At 36.0% G+C, this 26,649-nt stretch overlaps 1 protein-coding gene across 1 annotated transcript in view; it reads left to right on the top strand.

The window, feature by feature from the left end:
• The window catches only part of LOC129003743 (protein TMEPAI-like), a 41,151-nt gene extending 14,985 nt beyond the window's left edge, over positions 1 to 26,166 (top strand). The window contains exons 2-4 of the mRNA XM_054432039.1: positions 12,658 to 12,837; positions 18,168 to 18,343; positions 21,282 to 26,166. Of these exons, the coding sequence (XP_054288014.1) occupies positions 12,658 to 12,837; positions 18,168 to 18,343; positions 21,282 to 21,414 (489 nt within the window). The 3' untranslated portion in view covers positions 21,415 to 26,166. The remainder of the gene's footprint in view (positions 1 to 12,657; positions 12,838 to 18,167; positions 18,344 to 21,281) is intronic.
• The last annotated feature ends 483 nt before the right edge of the window (positions 26,167 to 26,649 follow it).

Below are 26,649 nucleotides of genomic sequence, written 5' to 3'. Positions count from 1 at the left end.
ATGTCTTGTTCGGCGTCTTGATCGGTGTACGGACCCGTGACACACTATCGAACATCCTCCCTTCGACCTCCCTTCTCCCTTCTCCCTGCTCGGTTCGGGGTCTTGTTCGGGGAAAAGATCGATAGTGTGTCACCGTCTTTATGCGAGGGTTCTCTTTTCCCCTTCGATCGATTTGTAGTTTCGTAAAATACTGTTAAATTTGAGGCGTTGTATGTGTGAATTGCATGCCTATTTTCGTTGGGTAATTTTTGCCGTGGTTGCCTTCTTGTGAGGAATATTCAAAATTTGAGAATTAATTGTATTGCACAATACTTTAATAGGACTACCTAATGTTACGTTTTGCCTCCGGCGAGATAGAGGAGCGTAGGACTCCTATTCAGGAGACACTCCTGTGCTGTTGGTCGATTCTGTCAATCGCCACTAACTTAATGTATGATAATTTCGTGACTGTAGGTTCGCCTATATGGAACCCCAAAAAGTATAGATCTCTCAGGGTGGTGAGACATTTCTCTGCATTAGAGAAATTGACACTAACCGATCATTTGCTCAACTGGCATGGTTAAGTATTGCTGTATAACATTAGGTGGACTCTTATATTCCGTTGTCAAATGTTAAAACCTCTAATTTACACCATACACTATCATATTTACTGTATTAAGTCAAAACATATCGCCTTCTACATCGACAAACTCCAAACAATCCCAGCACAAAACAAGTAAAACACACAAAAGCTTGATATTCATACACGTAGGCCTACATGTAAAGAGACCACGCTAAGCCTGGTGCTATAAAGCAGGAGTGAAGATCAAACATGGAACGTAACCCAGTGTCTAGTGGTAATGCATAGTTTAGAAGGGCTTAACATTGTCGAGGCTTTCCCCACTAATTATGCTCGAGTGAGCTCCGCTGAGGACACTACTTACTACTTACACTCAGCAGCCCTCTTTGATCTATTCTTCCTTCGGCTTCTTTTGATCCCTTCAACCCTTGTGCTATGTAAACAGGTCAAGACTTACGCCGTCATTGTTCTCGCCTGAAGGAAAGTAATTAGTCTACGGACGGATAAAAGTGGAACTACCGACGTAATAATGTTTGTGATTACTGTACTTGTTAATTTAAAGATAGGTTGATGAGTTCACTTTAGTAAAATTCAACGATAGTGCGATCACTGTGTTTGCGATTAATGGTAGGAATTCAACGATAGTGCGATCACTGTGTTTGCGATTACTGGTAGGAATTCAACGATAGTGCGATCACTGTGTTTGCGATTAATGGTAGGAATTCAAAGATAGTGCGATCACTATGTTTGCGATTACTGGTAGGAATTCAACGATAGTGCGATCACTGTTAGGAATTCAACGATAGTGCGATCACTGTGCTTGCCATTACTGGTAGGAATTCAACGATAGTGCGATCACTGTGTTTTTGATTACTGGTAGGAATTCAACGATAGTGCGATCACTGTGTTTTTGATTACTGGTAGGAATTCAACGATAGTGCGATCACTGTGTTTGCGATCACTGGTAGGGGTAGGAATTCAAAGATAGTGCGATCACTGTGTGTGCCATCACTATAGTAAAATGTAGGCTACCGATAGACCGACTGACCGACTATTGTATGGTGTGTACATTGTACACTGTACGTACAGTACGGGTGGGTCTATAGGGCCTTGAGATCGTATGCTCCGTTGGTTGCATTCGAGGCTGTAGAGTGCAGACTGGGTTTCATTTTAACACTGGCGAGAACAACACATAGTTTTCTTCTATTTTCTCTTTAACTGTCTGATATAAAACTTGACAGGTTACAGTTTCATCTTTATCTTCTGATTTTATATTGAAATCTTTTTATTATTTCATCTGGTATGTTTAGTTTATTTTGCATATCTTAAAATGCAGTAATACCTAATTGCTCACCTATATGTTATAGAACAAAACATTTGCGAATAGGTTTTAAGTGTTTTTAACATAAAAACGGAGGTCCCGATACAACCAACAAACACTTTTGGGACTTAATTCAATTTATTTTGAAACGTGTAGGCTATATACAGTTTTCTAATAGGCTACAGGTACAGTTATACAAAATTTGAAAATATGGTATTGCTTTTAATTTGTAAAAAATATCTTTTACATGTTATGTTGACATTTGTTTTGTCTGGTCCCTTTTAGTGCTACCGTTTTCACCCACAGAACCTAAGTTGAAGTTGAAATCAGACCATCGTCAGACGCATCATCATCTCAGACGCATATTTGGCCTGAATATTAAAATCGCCCACGCGCAATTATGTAGTCTCATTAATTTCCGCAGGTAACCATCCGATCCGAGGGTACAACAGGGGTCAGCAATTGTAACAGATTGGTCTATAAATACAGCGTGGACGACGTGTGTATGTGCGTGCGAGTGTGTGCGGTGTTGCCAAGTGGTCAGAGGTGCACAAAGTGGCAACGTCGCAGCGCAGCGCGTGCAATCGCAAGGCCGAAGAGAGTACGTCAAAAAATAGTCGCAGTCGCACTCGCACATCTTATTTCATTTGCCGCGGCCGCGATGTCGTTTGGCGCGTCGCGGTATTTCTGTTTTCACTATGTCAGCCCCCCTCCCTTCCTCACCCCTCACATAGCCGCCAATCACTCGTGTCTTCGGACATGGATATCTTGGGGTCTCAGAAAATATCTTTAATTTGCTTCAGAAATTTCTTGCTCATTAATTGTACATGTTTGTTGGTTGGATTCTGAACTTTCACTCTTTGGAAGAACATTTTTACATGACCTCGAAATCGTGATTTATTTGCGATACTACTGATAGGTACTACATAATCCATTTTGCAGGCATAGGTATGTAATATTCCAATGGTCTAAACATATTTTTGCACAATACCTTTGTTCTATATATTTTTGTCTAAGTGGTGCTAAGTTTGAGAATTTGGGTAGTCCATTGATCCTGTAAATTATAATTTGCATCGACAAGCAAAACTTTCCTATTATTTCTTTGACTTGTAGGCCCTACTGTAGTTTCTCGCGATTAACCATTATTGATTTAGCCTATGTTATTGACAAAAAAATTAGCCATTTTGTGACAATAGGTACCGTAACAGAATGAAAGCGGATATATCGGTCTACAAATGGCGGAGTTAATTGTGGCGGTAAGTCGGGTTAAAATAAGAGATGGCGGTATTTGTAGGCGAAGGGTATTGCCGAAAGTAGGGAAACACGTGACACCAGCAGTAGTCTTGCCAACGCCAACACGGCGTGAGGCGAGCCTCTGCCAACCAAAATGTTAGCCAATACCAACCATCCATCCGATACCACCGGCTGTCTGTTCACTCTGCGTATACATGTACAGTATACACCACTGCAGCAGACACACACTATAGAGCAATACATAAAAAAGGCAGGCGTAGATAATCATGCCAAGTCATGGAGGGTGCCAGGCGAGTCCTGTTTTTTTTTTAGTTAGTGTCATGACATCGTGAAATAAAATATACATATACTCTACATCTATAATTTACTGCAGCTGTTCTGATTTGATATTACTTTCATTAACTACAAACCCGCCAACCAACCACTAGATACAAAGAATTCGAGATCTATTGTATACCCCGTCTACTTATTAAAATACATCTAACGTACAGTACAAGATATACCTACTAGATACCACCAAGAGTTGTTTTCTATTCATACTATACATATTCACTTAACAATACACAATACCAGCCAACCACCTGATACCGAAATTTATTGTCTCTTTCCTCAGAATGTGCATTTACACAATACAAACCAGGAACCAGCTGATTCCAACATTTGTTGTCTTTTTCCTCAGTGTGTGAATTTACACAATACAAACCAGCTGATTCCAAGATTTGTTGTCTTTTTCCTCAGCATGTGCATTTACACCCAAATTAATATATAAAGTACATCTAACATACAGTACAAGATATACCTACTAGATACCACCAAGAGTTTTTTTCTATTCACACTATATTCACTTAACAATACACAATACCAGCCAACGACCTGATACCGAAACTTTTTGCCTTTTCCCTGAGCATGTGCATTTACACAATACAAACCAGCTGATACCAAGATTTATTGTCTTTTTCCTCAGAGTGTGCATTTACACAATACAAACCAGCTGATACCAAGATTTATTGTCTTTCCTCAGCGTGTGCATTTACACAATACAAACCAGCTGATACCGAGATTTGTTGTCTTTTCCTCAGCGTGTGAATTTACACATTACAAACCAGCTGATACCAAGATTTATTGTCTTTTTCCTCACCATGTGCATTTACACAATACAAACCACCTGATACTGAGATTTATTGTCTTTTTCCTCAGCGTGTGCATTTACACAATAGAAAACAGCTGATACCAAGATTAGGCTAACTGTCTTTTTCCTCAGCGTGTGAATTTACACAATAGAAACCAGCTGATACCAAGATTTGTTGTCTTTTTCCTCAGCGTGTGCATTTACACAATACAAACCAGCTGATACCAAGATTTATTGTCTTTTTCTTCAGCAAGTGCATTTACACAATACAAACCAGCCGATACCAAGATTTATTGTCTTTTTCCTCAGCGTGTGCATTTACACAATACAAACCACCTGACACCGAGATTTATTGTCTTTTTCCTCAGCGTGTGCATTTACACAATACAAACCAGCTGATGCCAAGATTTTTTGTCTCTTATCTTTGGATAAACATTTAAACTGTACAATACAACAAAACACAACACAATACAATATAAAATAATATCAACCAAATACCAGATACCCAGATTTTTTGTCCCTTCTAACAACATCTAAATGTACACAATACAATACCAACCAATCACCAAATACTAAGTTTAGTTGTCTCCTCGCTACATTTACAGTACATATTACCAATACAATACAATACAAACCTATACCAACCACACCATGTACAAATATTACTTGACTCTTCTCTCTATGTATACGTTTACACATTACCTACAGTACAACACAACACCATACAACACAACACAATACAACAAAAAACAATACAATAAAACACAATACAACAAAACACAATACAACAAAACACAATACAATATATTAAAATTCAAAATGGTACTATCCAAACACTATATACCAAGATTTGTAGTCTCCTTTTAATACACATACATTTTCACAATTTAATTTCAACCCACCACCAAATACAAAGATTGGTTGTCTCCTCTCTCTAATTATACATATAAGCAATACAATACAATATAAAACAATACGGTACCAACCAACCATATTTAATACCCATTTACTTGTTACAATAAAACTAATAGTGTAACAGAGATTGCTATTATACTAAGTGTATTTCTCTACAATACAAAAAAAAACCACTTATAAAACAATACTATACCAATTAACTTGATACCAAGATTGGTTTTCTCTCTTTGCACACAAATTTACACATCACAATACAAAACAAAACAATACAATACAATAAACAACAACCAGATACCAACAATAGGCTACTATACCAACTAACTGGATACCAAGATTAGTTTTCTCTTTGAACACAAATTTTTACTCATCACAATACAAAACAAAACAATACAATATGATAAACAACAACCAGATACCAACGATACTATACCAACTAACTGGATACCAAGATTAGTTTTCTCTTTACACAAATTTACACATCACAATACAAAACAAAACAATACAATACAATACAATAAACAACAACCAGATACCAAGATGTGTTGTCCCCTCCCACTACATATATACGTTTACATAGTACAGTATAATACAGTATAATACATTACATTACAATACAATAAGATATCAACCTATCATCAGATACCAAAAGATGGTGTCTCTTCTTTCAAAATATACCTTTACATATTACAACACAATACAAAACAATACAAATTCAAACCAACCACCAGAAACCACAATTTTTGTCTTCTCACTGTACAAATACATTTACACATTACAATACCAATAAATACAATACCAACTAACCACTGGCTACCAAGATTGGTTTTTCTCGACTCCCTGCATACACAATTGCACATTACAATACAACAATCAATCATCAGATACCAAGAGTTTCTGTCTCTTCTCTCAACATAGACATTTAAAGATTACAAAACATTACAATACAATACAATACAATACAATACAATACAATACTAAACAATACAAATCCATCCAACCACCAGATACCACAATTTTGATCTCCTCTTCCTACAAATACATTTACACATGACAATACAAAACAAAACAATACTAACCAACGACTAGATACCAAGACATTTGTCTCCTCCTGCTATACACAAATCAAGACAGTACAATATATTTCAAATAAAAAAATACCCTCCAAACACTAGATACCAAGTTTGGTTGTCTCCTCTTTCTTCAAACACAGTACACATTACATACAATACAATACAAAACCAACCAACAACCACATACCAAGATGTGTTACATCCTCCCACTACATTTACGTTTCCACAATACAATACATTACATAAGGATAAAATAAAATATCAACCAATCATCAGATACCATGATTTGTTGTCTCTTCTCTCAACATATACATTTACTCATCACAATACAATACTAAACGATATCCAACGAACCACCAGATACCAAAAGTTGTTGTTTCCTCTCGCTACACATAAAGTTACTCGATACAATACCAACGAGCAACTAGATACCAATAATGGTTGTCTCTTCTCTCTACATACACATTTACACATTACAATACAAAACCATGAACTACAAACCAAAGGTGGATATCATGATCAGTGTTATTTTCTCCCTACATATTCATTTACACCTTACAATACAATACCAGCCATCCATCGATACCAAGATTCACTATTGGAATGTTGTGGTTCCGAAACAGTGTTGTACGACCCAAATCGCCTAATGGGCGAGGGGCCTTAATCTACATATACATTTATACAATGCAATACAATATTAAAAAAAAACAATACTAACTATCAACTAGATACCAAGATATTTTGTTTTCTCTCTCTACATATAAATTCAAACAATACAATAAATTTATACATTACAATTAAATACGAAAAACAATACAATACCAACCATAACCAACAACAAGATAACGTGATCTGCCACTACATTATAAATCTACACAATACTATAGAATACACTACACAACAATAAAATGCCAACTACTACAAGATGCCAAGATGTGTTGTCTCATCCCACTATACAGGGTGGCTGAAAAGTAACTTGACCCCCGGTCCCCCCCCCCCCCCCTAACCTTTCAAGTCTGTGGCAACCTTCTTAGAAATGAGGGGCTACAATAATTATGGTTAATTATAAAAAATTTGCCCTAAGGGGTAGCAGGGGTAGGGTGTAGCTCAAAATTTTCAAGTGGCAAGTATAGTTTGATATCATTTTACAGTTCTTGGCAAAACTAAACAGTTTACATAAAGAAAACCAAAATTGGACTATTAATAACAAAATGGCGCCCTAAAACGTTTCAAATCCAAATAACCATGAGGGTTGGCTAAAAATTAACTTGCATCCCCCTTAACTTTTAAACCTTTTGAGGTATTTGAAATCGGTTTGCAGCAACCTGTTATGAGGGGCTACAATAATAATGGTTAATTATGCAAATTTTGCTCTTAGGGGTAAGGGGGTACCGGTAGCTCAAAATGTTCAAACGGCAAGTATAGTCGAGTTTGATGTCATTTTACAGGTATTGGCAAAACTAAACAATTGACATAAAGAAAACCAAAATCGGACCACTAATAACAAAATGGGTCCCTAAAACGTTTTAAATCCAAATAACCATGAGGGATGGCTGAAAATTAACTTGCACCCCCCTTAACTTTTAAACCTTTTGAGATATTTGAAATTGGTTTGCAGGAACCTGTTTAGATATGAGGGGCTACAATAATGATGGTTAATTTTGAAAATTTTTGTCCTTAGGGGTAGTGGGGTCCGGTAGCTCAAAATTGTCAAATAGGAATTATGTTAGAGTTTGGTATCATCTTACAGGTCTTGACAAAACAGAACAATAAACATAAAGAAAATACAAATCGGATAACTAATAATAAAATGGTAGCTAAAAATTATTAAGACAATGGTTATTAAAAGTAATTGTTAACTGCCATTTTGTTATTAGTGGTCCGATTTCTATTTAATCCGTGATAATTGTTTAGTTTTTTCAAGATCAGTAAAATGATACAAAACTCAACCATATTTGAGGTATTTGAGAGCTTAGTACTTGATGGCCTCGATTTTGAATTTAAAACACTGATCTCGCCTCGTCAACATGGCTTCCGCACTGGGAGATCTACTACAAGCAATTTGGTCGTTTTCCAAAACTATATTGCTTCGGCCTTCTCAAGAGGCAACCAAGTCGACTGCATCTATCTGGACTTCGCTAAGGCGTTCGACAGGGTTAGTCACAAGCTTCTCCTCGCCAAACTTGAAGGCCTAGGCTTTGTTGGACCTCTGCTTCAGTTTATCAGATCCTACCTTCAGGGACGCTCTTTAAAAGTTAGATGTGGGACTGCTTACTCTTACCCCATCCACGTACCATCTGGAGTGCCACAAGGATCTCACCTCGGACCCTTTCTATTCAACTTATTTATAAATGACATTGGCGACACCTTGGATTCTGAGTTCCTTCTGTTCGCGGATGATGCAAAACTTTTCTTAGAGATCTCCAGTGCTCAAGACTTCACTCGTCTTCAGTCATCAATAGATGCAGTGATGAATTGGTGCATTGACAATTCAATGAGTCTGAACACCTCTAAATGTGTCGTTATGTCCTTTTCTCGCAGTCAGAACACTCATGAGCATGGCTATTTTCTTGGGGACGACCCTCTGCGTAGAGTTTGGAGGTATAAAGATCTTGGCATAATAACTACTCCAACACTTCATCCAGGAGAGCATATCCAACAAATTTGCCACAAATCAAGTTCCACTCTGGGCTTTCTCTTCCGCTTCACTCGAGGACTCTCCATTAATGCCTTGGTGTTGCTTTTTCGTGCACTGGTTCGTCCCATCCTCGAATACAACTCTCCTGTCTGGGCTCCATATCAGACTGGACTCATATCTTCGCTGGAGAGAGTTCAAGTTCGTTTTATTAGGGTCCTTGGCTGCAGAATGGGATATCGCTACCTTGATGCTCCCGTGAATCTCATCAGATCTCAGTTTAATCTATGCTGCTTGGAAGATCGGAGGAAAATTTCGGACGCTCTGTTTCTCATGAAGATTGTAAGTGGAAATATCGACTGCCCTGAGCTTTTGGGAGGATTACCATTCCACGTTCCTGTCCGCACAAGATCCAAGGATACGTTTGAGCGGAGGCACTACAATACTGTATATTTACAGCGAAGCACTATCCCTCGCCTTTTGCGGGTCGGCAACGAGGTCGGCGCAGTGTTGGATTTTCACCGTTCCAGCGTGGCTGCTTTCCGCTCCAATCTGTGTCGCCTCTTCTCTGTAAATAATTTGTAGTTAATGCCTACATCATGTTAACGGCACTGTGTTCAACCTTCGATCAGCTATTTATTTTTGTCACTTTAGTATTTATATCTGTTTTTGTCATGTAAGTCTTGCTTAGAGGATTCCAAACCGTGTATTTATTGTTTTGTTAAGTCTTGTTTTGTTATTGCTTTAAAAAATTTATCATGGTTTCCATCTTCATTGTTGATATGTTTTTCTTGTTCTTGTTATTGTAATTTATTCAGAATAGCCTTTATTTGTTGTTAAATTTGAGTTTGATAGCTACTACTTATTGTACCTCTTGTAAAAATGGTGTTACCGTGGAAATAAATGAATTGAATTGAATTGAATTGAATTGCATACTTCCTATTTGAAAATTTTGAGCTACACCCCACCCCAACTTTAATTTTTTCTTTTAATTCACCATCATTATTGTAGCCCCTCATATCTTAACAGGTTGCCACAAACCAATTTTGAATATCTCAAATAGTTTAAAAAGTTAAGGGGGGTGAAAGTTAATTTTCATGGTTATTTGGATTTGAAATGTTTTAGTGCGTCATTTTGTTATTATTGGTCCGATTTTGGTTTTCTTTATGTCAATTGTTTAGTTTAGTCAAGATCTGTAAAATGATACAAAACTCAACTATACTTGTCATTTGAAAATTTTGAGCTACCCCCTACCCCCGCTACCCCTAAGGGAAATATTTTCTAACATAACCAAAATTATTGTAACCCCTCATGTCTAAGAAGGTTGTCGCAAAGCGATTTCAAATATCTTAAAGGGTTTATAAATTAAGGGGGGTGCAAGTTACTTTTTAGCCATATCCTGTATATTCGTTTGCACAGTACAATACACTATAAAATAAACCAATCCCCAAATACAATTAATTGTTTTGTGTCTTCCCTTTTCAACCTTTAAATTACTATCTTTTCAATTAGTCAGAAAGAATTGACTTATATTATTTGTAATTTTTTTTGGGATTTTATATTATAATGTTCATATGTGTTGCAGCTAATTTCAACGTTTAAATCTCTTAATTTTTACTATAGAATATATTTGGAATCTTTCAGGACCATCATGAAAATTTTACTACGACTATTGATTTTATTCAAAGAAATGCAATAGGCATAATGTTGATTTTAAAAATATTCACAGTAACATGCCACTACCAGTTATTGTATTGCTAATTAATCTTGCTATTTTTGGAACAATGAGTATATGTAACAAAATATTTAAATTATTTTAAAGAAAACAATTTGCTGGCCAAGTTGAAACATCCTGTGGCCCACAATAGTACCTATATTACGTTACTAGTCCTGAAAATAAGTGTTTACCGGACGAGTGTGGTCGTTCCCGTGCGAGACGAAGTCGAGTACGGGATTACCATACGAGTCCGGTACACACATTTTGGACGAGTTACGTACGATAGTTTACGCCATACTACTTAATTTGTACAGATCCTTATATATTTCCACCAACTAAAGGACTAAACATCACTAGTCATAACCTCTAAGAGAGGTTATGTTTTTGTTTATAACCAAATCATTGCCACGCAAATACAGTATAATCAGCTGATTGGTGTCCGGTAAAACTCATTGCAGAACAGTATTACGCAATGAAACCCCATTTGAATAAGCTGGCGGCAAACAGCTGTTTTCTGGACTAAATCCTTGCGTGGGAAGTTCGTCAAAATAATGTAGTGTGGCGTAAAGTAAATTTATCATATGTCAGAATTCTTGCCCTTGTCTCCACCAGACCTTTTCATTTTAGGATTGTTTTATAAGCTTTTGCTTTGTTCCTGATTTAACTAACAATCTTGTCAACCACTCTGTTGATCTGACTAATTTATGATCCAACTATTTTGAGAGGTTTATAATTTATCCAGTTTTTTTTTAGATTTATTTATTTTGAAATATCAAAGTGAATCACTTCTGTTTATTTAGATCCATCTGATAAGAAATGTTGTTCTTTGGTATTGTTTTAAAGAAAAATACATTTACTTGTATTACTAGACCTACTTTATGCAAGAATGCAATTATATTTTCTTTTAGATATTTTGAGTAGGCCTATCTTGAGCATTGGTTGTGTTGTGCAGTGTGAAATTATGTTACAAGACCTGGTTTTAACTTTAAACCCTTAGTCTAATTTACAACCTTAAGGAGAGATACTGTTGGAAAAACTACCTACTCGACAAACTTGATGTGTTCCCCTAAGTATGTTTAGAAATAAAAGGAACTGTTATACAGAGTGTCTAAAAGTCCCGGGTCGGTTAAATATTTTTTTGAAATATTTAAAATAGAGCTACAAAACTTTGTACTGTACAAAGTTACGGAATATAAAAATCTATTTTATCACATATTCAATGATGCGCTACTTCCTCAGGGGGGCCCGCTAGGAGTCAGAAGAAAATCTTAAATGTAAGCATAGGTTGATTTGCATATCAAATAAAAAGTCTTTATTATTAGAATACAATATGGCGCAAACCCGAACTCAAATGGACAACCGAGTCCAAAGGCCGGGGCCACACGACGCGGATCATCCGCGCGGACGGACCACGCGGATGATCCGCGTGGTCCGACAACACATTGAATCAAATGAGAGTGGCCACACGGGGCGATCCTAAGCCGCCTGGGCGGATTGTCCGCGCCATGTCGCGGATTGTCCGCGCGATCATAAGCCGCGTTGGAGGGGATGACACACGTAGTCTTATGAGAGTGGCCACACGATACGGATTGTCCGCGCGGTTGGAGCTCATTTTCAAGCATTTGTAGTGGTTTTTTATAGTTTGTTCTTGTGCATTTCGGTTTATAGGTGTAAAATGTTCGATACAGACAAATCAATAGAACTTGTTAAATATAATGTGGGATATTTTATGTTGTACATTTCTCATGAGTATATCTTCATTAGTTATATGCGGTCAAAGCAATTGAAGTAGCTCGTCAATCATTTATAAACAGTATATTGATAGGTCAATTTGAAATTGAAATTCATCACATTGAAAACTGAAACCTAATTAATTGAATTTTTGAAACAACATACAGCCAATTATTTAAGTTATTTTCAGTGTATAGGGGATATAGGTAGAAGAGTGATTCGAGACTTCAAAATTCTTTATACACGCAAAACATAGATTAAATAATTAAAATTGCTAAAGATTGTAGTAGGAAGGTCCTGAATTAATCCCTTATATTTTATTGCAGATGTTGGCGGTGCAGGCGGGAATGGAGAGGGACCTAGGAGCGCAGCGGGACCGACAGATCCGGCTGCACTCTGTACACACAGACCTAGAACTGGACCTGCCTCCTAGCATATCACTGCCAGATGGCGAGGAGATACCTTACGGCAGCTCGACTAGGCTGCATATACGTGACTCGGAACAGGTACGTCACATCCACTTGGGCCGTAAGCAAAACGAGTGGTGAGCGGGTAAAGTGCAAGAACCAATTGCACTGATCAAGTTCAATAATATGCAGGACGCCAACCCATAACATCGCTGTGGATTCTTAGTCCGCCGTGCTACTGACTCACCACAAATGAAAACTCACTCAATTAAAATGAAAAGTAAATTGTTATACCACACAAAAAGGGAACAGGTTTGTCACAGAACTTCAACAATGGTAAATCATGGATAAGGAATTAATTCTTTTAAACAAGCAATTGATCTGTATTGGAGGCTGTTAATAACTCTACGGTTAAGATGAGTGCTACAATTGAGCTTGGATAGTGAAATAAGACATTCCATCTATATGAACCAGATGTTGCAATTTTTTTAGTTAAGAAGAATTTAGTTGAATGAGCCACTCACAGACTTCCTTTACAGTCTTAAGTCCTATTTTTATGAAAGACGCTACAGCTTCCAATAAGTCATCCTAACAGTTTGGCTTTCTTAAAAAGTTGGCAAAGTAAATTTATATCGGTACTAGAAATAGGTCTTACCATGCCACATAAAGGAATAAAACGCAGTGATTCCTCAAACTAAGAGTTGTAACATTGTTGCAATCGCAATGCAAAATTATTGACCAAAGTGCAGTGTTTGAGGTGGTTGTGCTAAAGGAATGCATTTGATGGTATTTTAGACTGAGCACTGAGCAGAGCAAGGGCCAAGATCTGACCACGTGGGTTGCATTGTCAGATTACATCGTGTAGTTACTTTATAGTGACAACGCCGTCGGTTTGTGGCTACCAGATGCTCCTTGGCTGGCATCATGTCCGTTTTATTCTTCTCTAATTCCAGAAGACAAAAATTATAACACTTCTCTCTCGAATGATCGGGTTGAAGAATTCTAATTGGCCTTGTTATAGTGGATTTATATCCCCGTTCCAAACTGCAGGTCTAAATATACTTAGAAGCAACAGTGTTGCGTTCGCTCTTTCTATTTGTCAACTTGCTATGTGTTATTCAAGATGAGTTTTACTGCCGCCATTTATTTCAATATGTCTACTCTGTTCATATTCTCAGTCTCGTAACAACTTTTCCACCTGGTATTTATGTTATTGGTTTCCATGAAACATTTCCGTTCCTTTGCTAATAAACATATACCTATTGTATTTGATGTAGGGTTGGATGCGTACAGCAGATACAATATAATGAGAAACTATTATCACAGATTTAACACATATCTAGTATGAACTTTTACCAATCTTTGCGCTCGTAATATTCTGAAAAGACTACATAAATTGTTGAAGTTCTGCAGACTTAATATATTAAGTTAGTATACATTTTAAAATTGAATGCATGATTATATATAAAGGAACCTTCAGTGCTCGATTTGTAAAAAATCAGGTGCCGGAACTATAACCTAGTACAGTACCTTTTTATGCCAATATTTTTATCTTTCCGATAGAGAGGTAATGGAACTCCATTCCGCTGTGTTCCCCCCCAAATCGAGCCTGGGAACGTTTGTTAGTTTCTTTTAACATGTCTTTATAGTATTAAAACCTAACCTACCACCTTAACCTAACCTTCAGTATAAATAAAATACCCCCGCCTCAGCAAACCTGCAGACTAAGCGAGTTTTCATTTGCCTAATTGGATCTCATTAAAATGAATCCTTAAAAATATCACATTTATTCCCTATTTAAATAGCATTAGTTTACGAGTACTTAGGTTTGCTGCAACAGAGGGAGGGTAAAAGTTTTTTTTTTTTTAATAAAAAAGTTTAGTGTGAAATGAATGTATTTTCAAAATTTCATCAAAATATGTTCATAAACAAGCAAACTACAACAATTTACTTATTCTCCATACATGGGAATTTTAAATTTACAATTGGAATTTTCTCCTCAACCTTTAGGCAATAGCACTTCATATACCGTACTAAATTATTTGCCTTTTTAAGCTCTAGAAAATGGTTTGGAAAGAAGTTTTTCCTAAAGTAAAAATTTAGTTTGAACATGTAGGTATGTGGCTACTGTAATTAACTTTAAAATCAAATTTTGTTTTATATAACATAACAGTTATTCTTTTATAAGTATGTTTCTCATCCTTAGTATCATGCCATGACTAGTAGTGTAACGTAAAAAATGGGAAAATAAATATCTTATTTCTTATAAGTTGCTAAATTTGATTTTTTGGGGTAAAAAAATGGGAACAACCAATTCTTACCCCATAAAACCCCCTCTAAACCCTCGTTCACATTGTCCAATCATGCTGGTTTGCAAACTCGTCTGAATAAATATAGGCTTACACATTTATACCAAATTTCATCAAAATCAGATCATTTTTGCTCGAGCTAACGGATACACACACACACACACACACACACATATATACATAACATATTATGAATTTGAACGGGTGGTGTTTTTTGGTCTCTAGGGACATCAAAACAAAAAATTAAATCTGTCCGTATCGGTCCGTGTCCAGGTCTTACCATGAGTACTCAGTAACAGCTTATTTCCTATGAGAAATTCGCTAAATGTAGTTTTGTGTACCCACTGAGGTTTTCTCTATTTACAAACCATACTTTGCCAATTCAGTATATTTAAAGTCACAAATTATATACAGTATAGAATATTCACTCTCTAGCATTTCTCAATGGAATTCAGAAATTTTCTTTGGCGATAATACTTATGGAAAGTAAAATAAGAAATGTCTTATAACACATAAACATATATTTACGCTTATACTGTTACTCACAAGACAGTAAAATTTACTTAATTTAAAATACAAAAAAGATGGGTTCCCCTTTTGGGTCTGACGATGATTGGAGTGTCCAATCGAAATCTATTACCACTTACCATCTTTTTTGTATATACTGTCTTGTGAGTAACAGTATAAGCGTAAATATATGTTTTAAGTGTTATAAGACGTTTCTTTTATTTACTTTCTGTAAATTTAATAACACGTACAATGCTGATCAAGAAGTTATTTGATAATATTTATCGACTACTTTATGGATTAAACCTACCAAGGAACAACTATGACACAGGTAAAAAAACTTTTATGACATCCTATTATTTTAATTATATTAGTAGATATATAAAGGTATAGAGATTAGAGAGAAAAAGTGTAAGAGATTTATGACTTATATAAGTGTAAGAGATACGTAAAATTTTCTAACCCAGCAAATTTTACCTCTCAGGTTGAAATGCAAAATAGTAAGAATATTCACAATGGCAGCCACACTTATTTCACAGAGTTAAGCCAGTTTATTTGCAGTGCACTAAGTCATTATAACGACCTGAGAGTGCAACTTTATGTCATCCAATAATCCTCCATGATAAACGCTCAGTAATTACATTATTTTTATACCCTTGAGCACTCATGCAGCCTGGCCACAGATTTCAACTGTTTTAGTTGATATTTTTCCTAATTATTCCAATTTAATTTACTTAGCTGCAGACTCAGATTTATGATCACTGGTTTAAGTGAACAGTTTCTGTAGAGTTCCATTACTTTGATTATGGCATCATAATCTGGAGTTTATGGCATGATGTTCAAAACTAGGATGAAGAAGAATTAATGTCTTCCATTTTGGTTTATTGCCGAGTTTAATACTTTTGTTGTTTAATTGCTGGTTTAAATTTTCTATTTGAATATTAGTTTGAACATTTTGCATTTGTTTCTTTAAGATCTTATATTATTTCATTATTTCGATAATTTTGTGAAAATTCAAAGACATTATAACTGTTATTATTATTTATTTATTTGTTATATTTGAGTCTAAGGACTCCAACATCAAATCTCCTGTACAAAAGCCAATTGTTAAAACAATAAATCATCAATAATTACTTAAAAATACAGTACATAAAGTTGAAATTTAAACTAAGATATGATATTTTCAAGTTCTGAGCTTTCTGTTGTGCTCAAAAAGTGTTTTGTTTTCTGACATCATACTTTCATTACACCAAACTTATTACACTGAATTAGGTTTTGTACCAGGTTAGGATACGAGGCATCTCGCTCCATTCTGCACTCATCTTTTCAGATTAAAATTTCCCCAATACTGTCCTCATCTCAATTTGTATTTATAATCTAAATTACGAGTAGCCTACCAACCTCTATAAAATTGTTGGTATCTTTTAGCTTAGAAAAATGTAAAATTTTGCAAATCAATTTAATAGGGTTTTGTCATTAATAAATCACCTACTGCCAGTCATGGAGTAGTCTCTCTATAGCAATCGACAACAAGGAGAAACAATAAATGTTTTCAAACAATTGATCTGGCAAACTTTGCAACTCTGTTGCGATGAAAAATGCTAATCAGCATCAATTTGCACAACTTTGCAGCCTCGGGACGTAGCATTTAGTTAGCAGTAGCGGCCAAATGATCAAATAATAAATTGAGAATAAACCAGGGTCAAAGCACACTTTGCACGGATGCCAAATGTTTATGTGAAGTGACAATGGCCTCAGCCACCTTTGTGAGAGTTTGTCAGGAAGATATGCACAAAGTAAAGTGTAGTTCGAACAGATCACCCCAGCCCAGTCTTGTTTTAACTGACCTAAGGAAGCATCTGAAAATACTTGTTATGTATTGTGAGGGAGACTGGTGGTTGGATATTTCTATATTGAGACATGTATGTATAAGGATACCATTTCAACCTGTAGCTTATCCAGAGGGAGTGTCTTTTTCAGTTATGTTATGTTATTTAAGTTCTCTATGCCTGGACACCAAATGTATTTTCCTTTGTATTTCATTTTCAAGGTATTGCATTTGAAATGAATAGTAAGCAAAATTATGACCACTTAAAATAAAAAACCATAATCAATTTCAAAAAAATGTTATTAAAACTTGTATATTTAACAGTTTTTTTTTTATTTTTTATTTGAGTTTAGAACGCCTTTACAAGCGTAATTTACATCAATGTTATGTCACACCTAAATTTGCAGTCAAAACAAACCCCATCACGTACTGGTTTATGAATTAACCAGCTATATCGCTTGCCTGAAAAGTCATTTTAGAAGTTAATAGATACATTACAACATTTTACTTAAATCATTATACTAGGCTAAGTTTAGTATATTTAAATGAAATTATACATTATCTTGTAATGGAGTAAGTTAATCTAGTATAACACCTTAACAAAAGGGGTGATACCAGCTAGATTAAGTGGGAAAAGGTCCGGGTAAGCTATAGTGCACATTGAAGACACAAAAAGAGACGCAAAACACAATATTTCATCGTGTCGACACCCCAATTGGCTTTTGTACCTAAATATCCTTGTCTACACTTGAATGAATTAACTAAACAACATTGTGTGATTGCAGGAGAGCGAAATCTACCAGAAATGTATCCGAGCGCCTCCGAACCGGACGGTGTTTGACGGTGAGAGTCCGCCACCTTATCGGTCGAGTTCCGCGGGGCTTTTGTCTCTAGGCTCCTCCTCCCACACATCTAGCGAGTGGAGTCACGGTGTCGTCAGATGCCACTCCATGTCTAGTAGGTGAGAAAGGCCTATACAAATAGTGGGCTTGATAATAATGCAATCTCTCCAGTCTCCATTATCCAGATGCCTAGGAGAAACTTATTTTCGTAATTGAAGATATAGAATATCTCTTTTTTATCTCTTCCTGCAAACAATTAATTGTGTTCACAAAGAAAGATACAAATGCAGCAGGAACTCATTTTATGGACATATTCAAAGCCGATTTTGTAATGTGGGCTTGTTGGCTATAGTTATTTATGCTATATGCAAGCCTACACTATTCTTTTTTCTTGCTACACTGTTGGAATATTTTTAGAGAATATGAAAGAGAATAATGCTCAACACTTTTTTGGAAAGTGGTCCAAACCCATATGGACGGGTGTATCAGGAATTGAACTTGTAACTATCTTGAGTATTGTTAATTCGAGAGAAGTAAAACCTTGCTCCAGTGTAGAAGAGATACTCGCCTTTGGCTCGCTATGGTGGCTCTGCCCCCAGGCCCCCTCTTTATCTTAGCCGTAATAAAAAAAAAATGCCACTGGGGACAGGATTATGTCAGGGAATTTGTTCTGCAACAAATACAAATCATAACTTGGCAGTAGCAAAGTATTTCATAGACAACAAACAAGTCTTGACATGTTGCATTCTCCATGTGGGTTTGTGCTCTAATGATTGAAGTTAGCTAAGGCACATTTACTGTAAAACTAACTTTAGTTTAATTAGTAGAGCAATAAAGTTACAATCTTCTTTAAAGAAAGGGGGAGTTACTGTAACAATATCTTACGCCCCGTTAGTCTTAGGCCCCTTTCCGTGATTTGGGGGGGGGGGGTGGATAATCATCACCGGTATGAAGAATACTTTGGGGGCCGACCTCTGTGTTGTGCACAATACATGATTAGTTCAAAATAAACTTATTAGAAACGTTATTATTATTGCCACCTGTCCCATTTCCGCACGATTGGAGGGGGGGGGGGTTAAAATATAATGGGTTAACATAAATGAAGACTTTCAGAAGGGTGCAAAAATTGTATTACGTTATCTCTTTACTCTAAATGTTCACGGATTTATTGATTGAAAACCATACAATCGACAATCCACTGTTCAACTGTTTTAATCAATACTATTGCATTGTAGCCTAGATTTTGCTATTTCTGACAGTTAATAACTGACCACATGACAAGTTCCTTTTGACAATTAATTTTACTTCAAGTTGCAACCATAGCAACATTACATTGTGGTCAAAGGGTTAAACACATTGTCCATATTTCTCCATCACTTATTGTCAAGTGACTGGAGTTGCATTACAACATTGTATATGACCTTGGGTCACAGATGCCAGCAGTTGTTTTGATGCTTTTACCCTCTGGTCCATTATTATTGCTTTGAGTCAAATCTGTTTTGGAGTGCAATTTAATCATTGTTTGTTCTATGTAACTTTGTCACATACAGTTTGCTAGTAATACTCCTTTTATCTATGGTACAGTATTATTACTATTGTTTTTAGCTAATTTCCCATATAGGGGATAAGCTATTGCTAAGACAATGTAAACACTACTAATGTGGGGTGGACCACTAACCAGGGGTTTTTTACCCCTTTTGGTAATACCTAAACCAGGACCTCTTTGCTTTATCGTTCTGATGTTGCCAGAGGCCAAAAACATCATCCGTCCAAATTCATGTATATATCATTATGTAAGTTATTTATGTCGACTACCACAAAAACTTGTAAACCTACATTTATTTAACGAGTTTACTATCAGCATGTTCGGACTATGAGAACGGGGTTTTATGGGGTGAAAATGGGGTTTCCCAATTTTTAACACTCAAAATATAAAATGTTGCAGTTTCTTTCCAAACCATCTTGTAGAGCTATAAAAAACATATACAGTCAGTAACCCACTTATCCAACCTTGGCAAGTCCAACTCCTCATTTAATCTGACTGTAACATTGTTATCTCAGTAATATTGTGACTATTTACAATGGCCATATGGAGATCATCACAGGCAAATGGAAATTTGCTTGATCAGCTGGTTTGCTGCGACGGGGGTATTTTTAACATTCAGTTGACTTTCTCATGACCGCATGAGTTTTTAGAACTAAACTGATTCATTTCTGTTTCTAAAACCATTTTACGCTCAGTGGTAACAATTTTAAAAGTATGTGCTACATCCACCATTAGAAAATCACTACTATCATTTGTAGGATGTTGACCCATGAATCAAAACCATTGTTTCACACTTCCAGTTTTTGTATTTCTATGCCAGTGGAATTTTAACTGAAGTCAACGTGAGATTAAATGTTATTATGGGAAAGTGGTCCAAACCCATTAAAGTTTTGTGGATGTACCGGGAATCAAATTCTTCCCTCCGTTAATTTTTATTGTTGACAACTCCAAATTTACTCCAAAGGGATGTCAAAGTCCGAGACACTAACCACTAGACAGAGAAGTAAGATACAGAGGATACGTTCAATGGTAGTCCTACACTTAAGTTGTGTCTATAGCAAATACTATTTGTTATCGCCTTCCGCTCTCCTTTCTCCCTTGCCATCACGTACTACAGCACTTACGCTGCAGGAAGGACCTGTGCGCTACAACTGCTGTACAAAATGCTATATGGCCATCGCCGTTCAGGCTCTTCCTAGCTCGGTACGAGTACATTTCCGCCCCAACATACCAAGAGCTATAGGCGCACTGTTGGTATCTTGCTTCTCTGCTCTAGGTTAGCAATATGAATACACCCAATAACTTAGTACAAAAAAGCATTGTAGTACTAAAGTACATGTGGAAAATTTCTATTTACTAAATATTTAATACACCTAATAATTAATTTTGTGTGAGACTTCCTTAAAAGAAATTATTATACAATTATACAAATTAATATACAAAAATTTTAAATCCATTGAACAGTTATGTACGTACAGGCTAGAATGTTGACCTGTGTTTTGTGTTTTCAGGTACCCTCCACCACCACACTTACCGGCTGTGATAGTTCCCACACGACAGAGGTTATCCAACAGTTCCGTCGCGGACCCACCACATCCCCCCGCCCCCAAGCCTCCACCTCGCCCCTCGCCATCGCCTCTCTAGGCCACCTCGCCTTCTCTCTATCATCCGCTGGCGAACGATCCATTCCATCTTTGTAATTCTTGGCTAGCCTTTTGGATGTTGTGTTTAGTTTCGTAGCAGATTTATTTTTTCGGGCAGTCTACTTTGTGCACAGAATTCTTAAAAGTAATTTTTTGTTAAATTGAAATCTAAAAACTAGAAAAACATTATCGAATTGTAGGTATAATTTTTCACCAGATTTGCTGAATCTTGTCAGAGCGACGTAAAAACACTGGCAACGGAAATGTTTATGAATAGTTTGCAAATGCTGTTTTTAGCTCAATTGTTACGACTCAGAGTTGATAGATTAATTAGGATAATGTACAACTGGTATGAAACTCACTCCTGATGTTTGTAGCTGCAACGTTAGGTCTCAGGTCAAATCTTGTTTCTGAGTGAAATTAAATTGTATAACCTGTATTGCAGAGGATATACACCTCTGCTTAAATCTATATTATCAGTATTATACATTTTAGTTTTTATTTTATTCCTATTTGTGGAGGATTTACTCCTGCCTAAACAGTAGACAATATTTTTAACCCTGAAAATATTCGGCCATAACAGCTCTGTACCACACGCTACTATCTTCTGTACTTTTTATTCCACTTACAATACATTTCTAGCAATCAAATCTAGCTGATCCTACTAAAAAAAATTAATTATTGATTGGAGTTAACAGACAGAAATAATGTTAACCCAGTTCAGACAAGGTAACTAAGATAGAATAGTAACCTAATTTTGCGTCTTTACAAACATCAATGGAGATTTGAACTGTCCATTCCACTGCAAAATGTCTCCATTTGAATGAATGTGCCTACATAATAATGTGTATAGTGGTTTTCAAATGAAAATGTTGAGGTTAGAAATTGATAATGAACAAACCGAGGATGTTGTTTAAGTTGTTACCACTGAAGGTGTTCAACGATACCAAATCCATTCTATTGGATTTACTATATTATCTGTACTTTTTTCAGTATTATAATTGTAATTGATTATTTTATTTGATTTAGTTATTTGAAACAGTTGTTGTCCTTTATATTTACCAGTAACTGTTGTGCTAGTTTTATATTTTATTGTATTATTGTATAGTGTATAATGAATGGATACATTCAAATTGGTATAACATTCAACACTTTCTTAATTTAGTCCTGAAATATTTGTCTATATGACTAAACCACTGTTACCTGACCAATGTCAAATTGTACTTTTACTTTCACAATCAAAATCATAAATATATTAAGCACTCATTGGAGTGAAAGACATAGGCTTCTAATAGGTTCTCCACTTCCATTCTTCTTGTTTCCATTGTCAAATTCATGGTTGAAGAGCCACTTCTCTAAAAGATGTAAAGTAAAAGTATGTAACAGACATAGAAAGTCAATATCCTAACAGATTATTCTGACAAAATATCTATATTTTAAAACAAATATATACTTGGCTGATTCACTAGTCTTCTTCTTGTGTGATTCATTCTATGAATGTTATCATTTATGTTTATTCGTAGTTTATTCATTTATTATAAACTGTATATTGTAGTCAAAATCTCTTTTAATATTTGTTATGTCACTATAAAAGGGAAGAATTGTTATACAGATGTATATACAAATAGAATCAATCCTAATATGCATAATACTACACATAAACTTAATGTAGATTTATTGATAATACTGTTAGAAGCTAATTTCAATGTTTAAGTAGGAACATTTTGCAGTGGACAATGCCTTAGCCTATTTTACACTTAGTTCAATTGTTAAAGTTAGGCTGATCATTTGTCCATAGAAGTGTGTCTGTGATAGGCTATATGATGATAATCAAGGGTTGCCGTCTGTTATTTATTTTTATTTCATTAATTAATTGTGGAATTTTTATTTGTTTCTATTTCTACTTTGTACAATGTTGATTGTTTGGTGTATTTAAGTATTATTCAGTTAATTGGAATTTGTGGAACGGCATTCAGTTTAAAACGTTTTACAGTGTGATACAATGGTTGATAAAGATCCAAGGTTTTTACTCAGGAATAAATTTAAGAAAATGTATGATCCTAATCCTAAAAAATACAGCTTTGATTAGGTTTTTACATTTAGACTTTTAAACTATATATCTTAAAGCACGGTACGCACTGAGTCGACTACAACTCGGCCTTACGTACCTGGCTCCAGCGGTTTACTGCACTGGTCTTCTCCATTCGACACCAGGCGGAAAAACGTCACAACCTCGAGTTCACCATTCTAGTGTTGCTGTCAGTGTACACAAAACATTTTGTATACCAAATTGCATATCTTAAAAAGTAACAAAAAACTTACATGGAGACATGGAGTAAGGTTGTTACACGAACGTCCAATTTAGGTGGTAAACAATTGAAAAATTTTACAATTTAAACATTCTACAACTGGTGGAGTTTTTTAGTGATATAAGATTCATTAAGACCACCACATTCCAAGTTTCATAAACAGGATTATCAAAATCGTCAATTCATTTTCAGTTTGCCGATTCGGCGGAAGGCCTCAGTCGCTCCTAGGACCGTCCGACGCCGAAACCGAATTGCTCTGTAAAGGGCAAGCTGGACCGGTGTAGTGCGCGGCGTCTCATTTGATTACGTGTATCTTAACATTTTAAAAAGGCCGTAGTCGACTCAGTTCGTGCTGTGCTTTATAGTCTGTATTTTTATCATTTGTTTATTTAATTGACCAAAAAATGCATTCAAGCGTCAACATTGTGTTAAGACAAGTGACTTAATTTCTGTGTTCAAAATAGCTGGTTCTATTTTGTTAAACCAAAGACAAACTGACCTCAATCTGGACTAAATTGTGATTCCAATCAATTTGTTCGTTGCTGTCTGAGCTTTCAGTTCTTCCAATAGCTTGTTACATAAATATTTAGCACTTTGCAAAGTATGATTTATTTTACAAGTATCGATATGTAGCCTCAATAACCTTGTATATTTACTATTGAGTTAATTTTTTATTAGTTTCGGACGGCAACGAGGCTGCATACCGGTAATTCTTTACACTGCACTTCTGCTTCCTCCCTCACCGTGCAATATCTTCAACATTGGTTTAACAATATTTTCACCATAGGCTCGAGAATAGGATTTATATCAATATTATATATAAATATATTATTTATTCCAGCATAGTAGTTCAGGATACAGCTCTGGATAGGTGGGTAGTGGATGTGTCAGAGAATTTTTCTCTTAGGAAATAGATGTTTCCTTGAACAAGCAACTATTCCAGTAAAGTAGTAACTGAAATCACACATTTACGGGTATACAGATTTGTAGCTCATCTTCTATCCTGGTTTGAAAAGGAGACTCGCCTTCTTTCCCACGCTATTTTATTTTCAATCAAAAGTTTTCTTTTGTTATTTTGACTTTTTAACTGTGCATCATAAGTCCTAGTTCTAAAAACATTTTGTCTTGTATTGGTTCTCTACTTTAAAATTAACCTCGTATATTAAAACAACTTTTCATTGGCACACAACCATTGCCCATTATTCAGAGTCTTTCAGTATAATATCCATAATTATATATATGCAGTGTTTAATATAGAATTTATTCAGTTGTTATTATCTGTATTGTTTAAGGGAAGGACGCACCGCCCAACGCCAGCGGCCTAGTATCGTTTATTAGTTTAGAATCAATCTTTTAGCTCCAACACTTGGTTTTCCTAGCTTTCTAAAAGTGCCTTTTATGGAAGAGTCGCGGGCGCGGGCGGTGGGGACAAGATGGACATCACAGTGGCTGGACTGACTTATGGACCGCTCTCGTTATTTATTTTAGAAGATTGTGTTGTGGAGAACTCTCAGAACTGTGTGAGTGATGAGTCTCGGCCTGAGAGATGCGGACGGTCGTGTGCCACGCCGGACTACGGATCACGACAATCATTACTTCTTAGCCACCCAACTATCGTTGTTTGTATTACTTTTGTTTAAACCCAAACGATTCTCAAACTCTGTGTTACAGTCATAAATTTATTGTAGCCGGGTTGAGTGACAAATGTGTCTGTATTACCTTTTGTTTTTCTCACATTTATGAAATTACTTTTAATTTAAAATTAACACGCATATTTTAGCTCAAAGCCTATAAAAAGACACCAAAGTAAACATTCCTAGCGGTCCGAGGATTTCAAATTTGCCTTCGACTAAGTACAAATGTAAGCGTACGACCGTCCGCTCTCAGTTGCCGCAAGTGGGACACTTTGTGATAATATTTGTGGTTCCCGACATCGAGGTCCGGCCCCAGCGACTACGGAAGTGGCCGGACTTCGAGGTGATATCGCTTGTACGGTAATTCGATGTATATTATATTTAATTTATGTAAAATAAATAAAATGGGTGATACGGATGGCGCACGCTCTAGACACAATTTATTATTTTGTTTATGGTTTAATGAGATGAAACCGTTTTTTATAACTGTATAAAGTGTATGATAGAACGGAAGAGGTTATTCCTTAATGTAAAATACGACATGTTTCCATTGTGATTTTATCTTTTTTGTCTAGAACATGCAGTAAAATTTTATGGTAGTATTTATTTATGTGACTGAGACTCACAGTCGACTGAATTTCAGTTATCTACTGCATGTACTGTGTTGTTATTTTTTATTTATTTAAATTAATGTGAAAAAGTTTAAGCGTACTACTAACGAAAATGTCAGTTCCGACTGAAAAAAACAAATTGCGGTCAATGTTATCACCAATTTAGTCATTTAAAGAAATTAAACGGAAATTAAAATAAGACTGTTTTAATTCACCCCCCCCCCACCCCTTCCTCATACTTGATTGATCTACAAAGCTTTTTGGTAAACCTTTGGTCACCATTGAGAACTGAACTGACCACTGATCTAATACAATGAAGTACCAAGGCTGGGTAGCTGACTGGTTATAGCGCTCACTTAATAATTTAAAGGCGATTGCCTTCCTGAGACAAGTCAGTATTTTTTAAGATTCAAAACTGGACCCAGTTGTCTTTGACCATTGGGCTTTAAATAAATGATCCTGGCTAAACAAACAGCTAAGATGAACAAAAATGCATAGATAATCTCACTCCATTCCACACTTAACACCTTATTATAAGTATGGAAGAGAGTTTGTTGGGTTTTACTGGTGTTCAAAAGGAGGCCATTAGATTCAAACCAGTTTTTGCCATCTGCCGTCACATCAGGGTCGCCAGAATGTTATCCCCTTCGAATTTTACCCTCTGAGCAGAGCAGACGTCACT

The sequence above is a fragment of the Macrosteles quadrilineatus genome, unplaced genomic scaffold (assembly GCF_028750875.1).
Source record: "Macrosteles quadrilineatus isolate MER2022 unplaced genomic scaffold, UCM_ALF_1.0 Scaffold_9__3_contigs__length_116548681, whole genome shotgun sequence".
NCBI classification, from domain to species: domain Eukaryota; kingdom Metazoa; phylum Arthropoda; class Insecta; order Hemiptera; family Cicadellidae; genus Macrosteles; species Macrosteles quadrilineatus.
Note: the sequence above shows the minus strand (reverse complement) of the source record. Positions and strands in the feature narration are given on the sequence as shown.